The following is a 10,977-nucleotide window of genomic DNA, read 5'->3' on the forward strand; positions in this document are numbered from 1 at the left end:
AACGATCGCTACAGAAGATCCCAACAACAACGGACCAAGCAGCGTGCCCAGGAGGAAAGCCAGGAGTGGAGGACATCCTGGACGTGAGACGAGATTATGGCAGGAGACAGAAGCCTTCCATGGAAGCAGGCGGAGGCAGCGAGGGAACAACAACGACAACACCGGGGTTCGCGGCCACGACGGAAGCCCGAGAGACATCCCGAATGTATATATCTTTTTTGGGGGGGGGGTCTATCAGTGGTCTATCAGTTGATGTCCAATTTCATGAGTGTTGACCGTGTGTGTTATTAGTGGCTTTCAGGTAGCACTCTAATATTGCAATATCTTAGTAATTTGAAGGGTCTAAGGTTTCAATACAAGGCCACATGATGAACAGAGGGATTGAGCCTTGGGACTGATATTAAATGAAAGGCTGCCATCTGGTGTTTTGGGTTAAAGATAAGCCTCCTGTGGACCAGTAGATAAGCCTCCAATGAAAGTGAGTGGTACTCACGGAACTCAGGGTGTAAGGGACACAGTGGAAGCATTTGGGGCAGAGGTATGAATCATTTAATAAGATATGTTTTTGACCCTTTCCAATTATTTTTACTCATTTCGATAGTTTGAATAACTGAAGTAGATCCAAATTGAAGTAGATCCAAGTTGAAGTAGATCCAAATTGAAGTAGATCCAAGTAAATGTTTAAGTACCAAATATTAAGATGATAAGTCAGCACCAACTTTTTGAAGGCCCCAGTGGATTTGTTAAACAACAGGTTTTATTTTTTGACTATTTGATGTCCCAGGGACAGCTAATACAGAACACATGTCAATGCAACCTGATTGTGGTAAGAGCTATGGAAACAATGATTAAACATTGACAGATGCATTTACCTCTGAGTCTACGGATCCCTTGTGTATGTGTGTGTGTTGTTTAATAGATTCACTCCTGTTGATAGAAGTATAACCTTGCCTGTAGATTTGAGCTTTATTATGATGATAGTATTTCCATAAATTAAATTGTGTAAGGGAGAATGTGTGTAACTGATTGACTTACTAGAATGAAGGGTTTGAAAGGATAAACAATCTGGTTTTATGTGTTGATTTAGCTTACTTTAATAGAAGTATTTTGATAGAACCTCATTTGATAGTTTAAGCCATAATTGAATGATTACCTTAAAATATTACAATCGTAACCACATAAGTGGTTATTTTATTGTCTGCAGAGATAGCCTTGAATTGTACACAGCATCTCCTCTCACTCTACCTTGGTTCGTGAAGTTGACTGGGACCTCCTCCTCAGACCAATTGGCAGTACGCCCAGAACATTGCTCTGGGAACCAAAGGAGTATCTCAGTTTCCAGGTCTCAGCTTTGAGAGAAGAAGCCTTTTGAGGTATCACTCAGTCACATGCAGGAACCAATGTTAATAATGAATAATGTAAATGATGCTTGTATGACTTGTTTGTGTAGCAGTATACAAGGACTGAAAGGGAACACCCATGGCAGTGTTTTCATCAAGCTTGGACTGAGTTTGTGAACCTCTCCAGACATCATAATAAAGAGTGATTCATTTAATATTGACATCAGGTGTCCCTGATGTTGAATTTCCACCACACCATGCAAAAAAACTGATATCACTAGCTTGAACAGACAGATTTTTTATTTTTATTTATTTTAATTTTACCGCCTTTTCTCCCCAATTTTCGTGGTATCCAATCGCTAGTAATTACTATCTTGTCTCATCGCTACAACTCCCGTACGGGCTCGGGAGAGACGAAGGTCGAAAGCCATGCGTCCTCCGAAGCACATCCCAACCAAGCCGCACTGCTTCTTAACACAGCGTGCCTCCAACCAGGAAGCCAGCCGCACCAATGTGTCGGAGGAAACACCGTGCACCTGGCCCCCTTGGTTAGCGCGCACTGCGCCCGGCCCGCCACAGGAGTCGCTGGAGCGCGATGAGACAAGGATATCCCTACCGGCCAAACCCTCCCTAACCCGGACGACGCTAGGCCAATTGTGCGTCACCCCACGGACCTCACTATCGCGGCCGGCTGCGACAGAGCCTGGGCGCGAACCCAGAGACTCCGGTGGCGCAGCTAGCGCTGCGATGCAGTGCCCTAGACCACTGCGCCACCCGGGAGTGAACAGACAGATTTTGATTGAGATTTTTGTATTATGCCAATTAGATTTCCGTGGGGCGTGGTCATTGATTCAAAAGTTTTTAAGGTGTAGGCTGCTACAACACGTGTGCCACATCCGACCCGCATGACCTGTGATTTCCGTGAATCTGATTGGTCAAAGAGGTGGCACCACTGGTCCCAGAGTGTTTTTTTTCTCCTGCTCTAAAGTTACCCCAAGTTATTATTTTTACTGAAAGCAACAACACTGTAAGGAATTCCAGTAGGCGTAGTCTAAAACAGATATTTCTGGTTCATCCCCATTATTTAAGTGAGACGGACAGTTTATGACATTTATGGCAGCCGGGCAAGTTGAACCTGCTCTGTGGTTGTCCCATTAGGCAGAGTATTTTTTAAACTAAATACAACCAAACTGTAAAATTCACAAAATACATATTTTTTACCTGCTACACTGGAAGTGTAACTTTTAGTCAGGGCGAGCAGAGCGCGAGCCACTTTATCCTGTTACTCCAGCTGAGATACTCTATATAGCAGTAACTCACCTAGCCATGCTAGCTTCACCCTCGTGTGGGTGCTAACAAGCATGCTAAGTAGTGCTAGGTATCAACAGCCATTGTCAACCAGTCAAGTAGGGGTTGGAAAATCTGGTGAGGTTCGATTGGTTACTCGCAAAGCAATATCACCAAATATTTGCTTGATGATCAGCCTTGCCCAACTTTAGTCCCGCCCTGTTCAGCTCCCTCTCCCATGCTTGCATCTCCCAATGGTCCCTGGCCACTGTGCTTCTCACCGCTTTACTTTCATTGAAAATGAATGGGAAGCTAATGTTTCACCATGTGATGCTGTCTCTAGTATATACGCCCTGTCAGACGTGAACTGCACGTTGAAATCTTGAAATCACGCTCTGAAAAGTTTGGATTATGTGTCCGATGTAGCAGGCCATGAAAACAGATTTTTCTGCTTCCTCCCTGTAGTTTAATTAAGGGACGACAAGTTATGGCATTTCTGTATGTAAACAACTATCGGGTAAGTGACCATAGTCTTCGGCAACCACAAAATACTGCTGATTTGGCCGATGGGAAAGTGCCTTTCAGACCTTAAAGTCAATCTCTCTGTGTAGGGTATGACATAGTGATGAATCAGTTGCAGAATGGTTGTATATGGGCTATGGTGACTTTTTCTAATCAGGTCACGTAGGTTTAAACTCCTGGAAAAACTCCTGGCCCTATAGGGAGGATGAAAACCCTATCAAACTGCAGCAACCTTTCTCATATGATTTATAATTTAAAACTGGAATAACAGGGGAGTTTCCCTTACACAGACACAGAGGCAACTGTGATGAGACAATACAACTAACAGGACCAAGCTTGCTTTATGCAGTGTTGCATCATGAAGGTCCAGGGATAGAAATGGACTGTGTCCAAAATCCTTCAATTCTACCCCTGTGTATTCATACCACTTGACTTTTTCCACATTTTGTTATGTTACAGTCTAAATTCAAAATTGATTACATTTATGTTTTTTCTTCACCCATCTACACACAGTACCCCATAATGACAAAGTGAAAACATGTTTTTAGAAATCATTGCAAATTTATTGAAAATGAAATACAGAAATATCTCATTTACATAAGTATTCACACCCCTGAGTCAATACTTTGTAGAAGCAACTTTGGCAGCGATTACAGCTGTGAGTATCTCTGGTTAAGTCTCTAAGAGCTTTCCACACCTGGATTGTACATCATTTACCTATTATTCTTTTCAGCATTTTTCAAGCTCTGTCAAATTTGTTGTTGATCATTGCTAGACCATTTTCAAGTTTTGTCATAGATTTTCGAGCAGATTTAAGTCATAGCTGTAACTCGGCCAATCAGGAACACGCACTTCTTGGTAATAAACTCCAGTGTAGATTTGGCCTTGTGTTTTAGGCTACTTTCCTGCTGAAAGGTGAATTCATCTCCCAGTGTCAGGCGGAAAGCGGACTGGACCAGGTTTTTTTCTAGGATTTTTCCTGCGCATAGCTAAATTTGGTTTCTTTTTTTTATCCTCAGTCCTTAACGATTACAAGCATACCCACAATATAATGCAGTCACCACTATGCTTGAAAATATGTAGAGTGGTACTCAGTAATGTGTTGTATTGGATTTGCCCCAAACATAACACTTTGTATTCAGAACAAAAACTGAATTGCTTTGCCACATTTTTAGCAGTATTACTTTAGTTCTTTTTTGAAAACAGGATGCATGTTTTGGCATATTTTGATTCTGTACAGGCTTCCTTCTTTTCACTCTGTCAATTAGGTTAATATTGTGGAGTAACTACAATGTTGTTGACCCATCCTCAGTTTTCTCCTATCACAGCCATTAAACTCTGTTACTGTTTAAAAGTCACCACTGGCCTAATAGTGATTAAAGTCACCACTAGCCTAATAGTGAAATCCCTGAGCGGTTTTCTTCCTCTCTCAGTTAGGAAAGACGCCTGTATCTTTGTAGTGACTGGGTGTATTGATACACCACCCAAAGTGTATTTAATAACTTCACCATGTTAAAAGGGAGATTCAATGTCTGCTTTTTCACCCATCTACCAATAGGTGCCCTTCTTTGCGATTCATTGGAATACCTCCCTGGTCTTTGTGGTTGAATCTGTCTTTGAAATTCACTGTTTGACTGTGGGGCCTTACAGATAATTGTATGTATGGAGTACAGAGATGAGGTAGTCATTCAAAAATCATGTTAAACACTATTATTGCACACAAAGTGAGTCCATGCAACTTATTATATGACTTGTTAAGCACATTTGTACTACTGAACTCAGGTTTGTTGGCTGCGCCCACTAATTGTCCACACCTGATCTTAATGAGTGCTTGTTTCCTTTGAAATGGGTGTGTTTGAATAGACTCATATTAACAGCGTTGTATGACTTAGCATGCTAGCTCCATCCTGGTGGCACAGTGGACTAATTCCATGGATAGAGAACAGAAGATTCCACAACAAAAAAATGAATGCCTAAACAAATTAATTTCCATGTGTCCTATCTGTGCTTAGAGTTGAAAACAGTCAACCCAAACTAAGCTAGCAGTATTATTAAAAGTCTTATTTGAAACATGTTCTCAGAATGTTATTGAATTATCTTCAAATAACCTATCATTTCTGTTTTCAGGACATTAATAAAACTTCCCAGGAAAACGTTCAGGGAACCATAGTAAAACGTTCTCAGAACCTCCCTGCAACCTAAAAATAAATGTTCCCGGAAACAGGTGAAGTTCACATTTCAGCTCTCAGGATGTTTAAAAAACAATATGTTTTACCAGTCAGGAAACTGATGGCTTTGTTCCCAGAACAAATAGGAAAACAAAAACCTGTATTCCCACAACTTCCAAGGAACCAAATGTGCTAGCTGGGAGGCTTTCAAAAGGCCCTACAAACAAACAGATTATAATTTTGGTGTGCAATAGAATTGTGTCTTTGGAGCATTCAAATGTATGTTCCGTAGCAATTTTTCTTCACAATATGACGCAGATAGGCTCATTCTGTTCAAGACAACCCAGGCTATAACGCATGTCATCATTGTAACTGTGGATAAAAAAAAGAGATCATAAACATTGATACTGTAAATTACATGAGTTTTCAAATACAGAAATGTGAGTGGTTTGCTTGTATGACATCAAAGTGGTATTTATTATAAACCTTAATATCACATATTTTATAGCACATCGACTCCTCTCAATTTAACGCATTTCTCTCACCCAGACAACAACAAATGTGCAAAAGTAGCCCAATTAGCGGGAGGGAAGGTGTAATCTTCTTGTCTCTTGTAGTGCTCAAGTTTATAACGGCTGTCAGTCAAAACCCCTACCAGTGCTGTGAAGTGGAGAACCTGAGCTCTTATGTCATGTATGGCATGTTACTGTACAGGCAATTTAGGCGCTTATCAACAACAAAATCTGCCATTTTCATCTCATATATGGGATGACAGGGGCAAGTGAACTGAGCAGTTGGGCAAGTTGAGCCTGCTCTGAAATTTCCCCAGGTGTTAAATTTTTTTTTACTGAAAGCAACAAAACTTGAAGGAATTCCAGTAGGCTTAGCCAATGTTTTTATTGAACCTTTATTTAACTAGGTAAATTCTTATTTACAATGACGGCATACCCTTCCAAACCTTGACGCTGGGCCAATTGTGCGCCGCCCTATGGTACTCCCAATCACGGCCAGATTGTGATACAGCCTGGAATCAAACCAGGGTCTGTAGTGACGCCACTAGCACTGAGATGCATTGCCTTAGATCGCTGCACCACTCGGGAGCCCCCCAAAAACAAAAAAATGATATTTCAGTTTCATCCCCAATTTATGGCAGCCGGGCATGTTGAGCCTGTGGTTGAGCCATTAGTTAGAGGATTTTTTTAATGAATGGTTGCTGTTCTGGAGTAATAGAATGCTCAGCCTACCATAGGCTGGGTTCTGACTGGGGGAGGAGCTCACAGCCTGCAATAAATAGCGGATGTCTACGTTGAGGGGAAAGTATTTGTAAGAGTTATCCGTCGTTCTGGGAACAGTTTCGAAGGGAAATACGTTTTATTGTAATTTACGCCTCACACTTTCATTAGTCGGATCCTTTTGTGATATTTGTGTAACCATAATTCGTTTCCAAATGACGCGGTATGTAAGCAGTTGTTTCATTACTCTGTTCGTTCTGTTCCTTTGGCGGGTCGAAGACATCGCAGATGCTTGCAGATGCTCCCCTCCGCATCCTCAACAGGCTTTTTGCGATGCAGATATCGGTAAGGCGAGTTTGGCGACATTTCACTTTTCAGCTTTTCTTCACATGTTGAAGCTATCAATACGCAGCATGGAAAAATTTTATGTATTGTCTGTGGTCGTAGTATAAATAATTAGGACATGCTCATTAAGCCTGTTTACATCTTCTCACACTTATTTACAGAATTAAGTAGGCGACAGTAAGATGGGCTCTCAACCCTGTTCCTGGAGAGCTATGCTCCTGTAAATGTTAAATCAAACCCGTTTGTAACGAACCTGAGTCAGTTTATCAACCAGTTAATTATTAGAATCAGGTGCGCTAGATTAGGGTCGGAGCGAAACATATAGGACGGCAGCTCTCCAGGAACAGGGTTGAGAGCCCTGCTTTGCTTTAGGCATAAAGTGTGCCTACACATTGAGGTCTGTTTACAAAACATTAAGGACACCTGCTCTTTCCATGACATGGACTGGCTAGGAGTTAACTATGATCCCTTATTGCTGTCACTTGTTCAATCCACTCCAATCAGAGTAGTTGAAGGGGAGTAGACAGGTTAAAGAAGGCTGTTTAAGCCCTGAGACATGGCTTGTGCCATTCAGAGGGTGAATGGGCAAGACCAAAGATTGAAGTGCTGTTAAATGGGGCATGGTAGTAGGTGCCAGGCGCACCGGTTTAAGTGAACTGCAACGCTGCTGGGTTTTTCACAACAGTTTCCTGTGTATCAAGAATGGCCCACCACCCAAAGGACATCCAGCCAACTTGACACAACTGTGGGAAGCATTGGAGTCCACATGGGCCGGCATAATTATGGAATACTTTCGACGCCTTGTCGAGTCCATGTGCCAATGACTTGAGGTTCTGTTCTATGGCATAATCTTATAGCAGCAGCTACTGTACCAGACACTCTGCCGCATCTTCCTACCTGAACCAATCATCTACAGAGGGCATGCTTAAACCAGGTGTGTCAAATTAAAAGCAGAAGACCAGCGCTAGGAATGTAGGACCAGGAGGGAAATGGACTAGTCATCTGTTTTGGTGTAAACCTAGCCAGAATGTTACACTGAGTCTTAACTTATGCACAAACATTCTGAAAAGACTGTACAATTTTGGGTCTGTAAAGCATTCTACACTGTTCTCTGATCCATATCACCCTTAAACCATCAGTGTGACAGATATAATTTCAATAATGTTAAACCTTTTCTCCCTCTTCTAGTGATCAGGGCGAAGGTGGTTGGCAAGAAAGCTTTGTCTAACGAGATCAAGTATGACATCCAACAGATCAAGGTATGATCAGCCTTTTTATGAAGTGGTTGTTTCTTCCTGCACTGAAACATTGAAGCCCCCTGAACCCCAGTCTGACAGATGGTACCAGTTCTCTCCTTTCCCCTGGGCTCCATCCCTTCAGTGTTTGCAGATCTGGGTTGGCATAAACAGTGTAGTTGTGGAGCTTCCACCATATGAAAAGGAGCTTCTGTAGAAATGGCTCATTCCTCTTGCTGGAAAGCACATTATTCAGTTGACGGTCCTACCAGTCCTAGACTATGGTGACATCATCTATGGCTGCCATTTCATCAAAGCTTTTAAATGCAGTTCATCATAATGCACATTATTACTGGTGATGGGGGTTTGGTACTCATCACTGTATTCTCTACCAGGAAGTTGGCTGGTTCTTTGTCACGTGTGTGGATAAATTGCCGGATTTTTATTTATAAAGCCCTTTTACTAAAACTCTCACTGTACCTAACATTATTACCCACCTTTAGACATTATAGTTACAGCCTGTCTCAGATCAGGGATGTTTAACTCTGGATATTCCATTTGTCGCTACTGAGTTGGATGAATCTGCCTGAAATATTTTACTTTATTTGTGGAATAATCTTCAAAATGTTCTAAATGTGACGTTTATTTGCCTTTAGGGCGACTCAGAATTGATTTTGACTGTTCTGCTTACATTTTGTGTGTTTCTGAAATTCGGGGATCTAAAAAAAAAAAATTACACCCTGATAAAAAATGAAGGTTAGATGAAGCAATGTTTTTGATCTACAAACATCAGGATGGGGAATAGGGAGGGAATTAGGAACGACTGACAGTGCCTGAGAGCTGCAGTCGGTTAGGTTCAAAACTGTATATGTAGATGTTTGACAGATCCTTTGTTCTCTCCTTGTGATTGGCTAGATGTTCAAAGGTCCTGACCGGGTTATCCACGCCGTCTTCACTTCATCCTCTTCAGCCTCGTGTGGTGTGACCCTGGAAACCAACAAGGAGTATCTCTTCACGGGTGTGGTTCTCACTACGTCACCCAAGTTCATTGCTAGCGCCGGTTACACTGCTCAACCTGTGCTTGCAGCATCATGGCCTGTTCTAAACTATTGACTTCATCTTGTACAAGAAATCAAGTGCTTTAGAATAAATACTTTTTTTTAAACCTTTATTTAACTTGGTAAGTCAGTTAAACAAATTCTTGTTTGCAATGACGGCCAAACCCTGACGACGCTGGGCCAACTGTGCGCCGCCCTATGGGACTCCCAATCACGTCCGGATGTGATACAGCCTGGCTCTTCAAGTTACACTTTATAATACCTAATGTTATGAATTTAAATGTTTACAACTAATGCATCACTTATTTATTATGATAAATTCTAGTGTTCCAGGCTGCATCGGTATGTCTTCCTGCTTCAGGGTAAAGTTACCCCCAGGGACAGATCTAGGATCTGTTTCCACCTCACCCATTTCTAATCTTAACCATTTGTGGGGGAAAAAGAGGAATTGGATCCAAGATCAGCATCTGGGGTTAACTTCTACCCCACAGGTTGTTGACTCACTGTCTTCTCTCTGTCTCCAGGCAGGATGAGTACTGATGGCAGTATGCATTTAGTCATGTGTGACTTTATTCAATACTGGGAGGACTTGAATGGCACACAAAAGAAGAGCTTGACTCAACGCTACCAAAGCGGCTGCGATTGCACGGTGTGTGACAGGAATTATAGTCAAATTACTTTACACCACTTTTGTTAAATGTTTACCTTGTCACATTGGCTAAACACAAGAGCTAGAGTATTGGGATAATGATCAGTCAGTGATCTGGATCTTTCTCTCTCCCTGCTCTGATCTACAGATCATCCGCTGCTCTTCCCTCCCCTGTCCCGTCAGCGCCCCAGATGAGTGCCTTTGGACAGACTTGTTGTTGGCCGATGGCCAAAGCGGACCCCAGGCCAAGTACTCTGCCTGTCTCAAGGGGCGTGATGGGTCCTGTGCCTGGTACAGGGGGATGGCTCCATTCAAGAAGTAGTTCCTGGATATTGACGACCCCTAAACTCTACAGGCCTTCCACTCACTGCTCAGTGGCTAAATATGCCTGTAATTTAAAAGCTGGTCACTTCTTGTGCAATAAAAATAAACTACTCCTCAAATATAGCGCTCCAAGTATTCATTTCTTGTGCCATTTATCTGTTTTTAAACTGGAACCAAAGGTGTTATTGAAAATCAAAAGTGATCTCACTGTTTCTGACTAGAACATTTTTCCTGAAATACCATCCTAAAGCCTGGGGCATGTTCAGCTGGGCACAATATTGTAGAATGAATGTTATATACATAGTCTTCCTTGACAAAGAAATGCAGGTGTGGTTCCCTTCTGCACGTTGAATGCATTTTAATGAAATTGCTGAGAACACTCACACTTGCTGACCAAAAGATTGTCTGAGTTTTCAGAACATTAATCTTAAGTAGTCACTTTAAATTTGTACTTTAATATTGAACAATTTCTCAGACTCACTACCCACTTGGCAATGTTTTCATTTAACACATTTTGCATTAAAGTAAAATTAATTTTGGATTTATGAAGTTAAATCTTTTACCTAAATCCTTTATTTGATATCTAGACGTTGAACTGACATCTGGGCCGAGTGGGTAGACTATATGGATAACCGTTCAGAATATTTTTGAAAGCTATGTAATGTATTTAACTAGGTGAGCCAGTTAAGAACAAATTCTTAATTACAATGACTGCTGGGCCAATTGTGCGCCACCCAATCACGGCCGGTTGTGAATCAGCCTGGAATCGAACCAGGGTCTGTATAGTGATGCCTCTAGCACAGATGCAGTGCCTTCA

General features: G+C 41.8%; 1 protein-coding gene across 1 annotated transcript; it reads left to right on the forward strand.

Moving 5' to 3' along the window:
* Positions 1-6,650: 6,650 nt before the first annotated feature.
* LOC120038672 (metalloproteinase inhibitor 2-like) lies at positions 6,651-10,272 on the forward strand. Its single transcript, XM_038984334.1, has 5 exons — positions 6,651-6,894; positions 8,083-8,153; positions 9,045-9,147; positions 9,712-9,836; positions 9,985-10,272. The coding sequence occupies exons 1-5, from the start codon at positions 6,765-6,767 to the stop codon at positions 10,156-10,158; spliced, it is 603 nt and encodes a 200-aa protein (XP_038840262.1). The 5' UTR covers positions 6,651-6,764; the 3' UTR covers positions 10,159-10,272.
* The last annotated feature ends 705 nt before the right edge of the window (positions 10,273-10,977 follow it).

Source organism: Salvelinus namaycush, unplaced genomic scaffold (genome assembly GCF_016432855.1).
Source record: "Salvelinus namaycush isolate Seneca unplaced genomic scaffold, SaNama_1.0 Scaffold2300, whole genome shotgun sequence".
Classification (NCBI taxonomy): Eukaryota; Metazoa; Chordata; class Actinopteri; order Salmoniformes; family Salmonidae; genus Salvelinus; species Salvelinus namaycush.

What these genes read in the sequence shown, in the direction of transcription:
- LOC120038672 (XM_038984334.1), top strand. Translation starts at nt 6,765, where the DNA reads ATGACGCGGTATGTAAGCAGTTGTTTCATTACTCTGTTCGTTCTGTTC. An exon ending in ATGACATCCAACAGATCAAG is followed by an intron (nt 8,154 to 9,044) that starts GTATGATCAGCC and finishes GTGATTGGCTAG; the next exon opens with ATGTTCAAAGGTCCTGACCG. An exon ending in AAAGCGGCTGCGATTGCACG is followed by an intron (nt 9,837 to 9,984) that starts GTGTGTGACAGG and finishes TCTGATCTACAG; the next exon opens with ATCATCCGCTGCTCTTCCCT.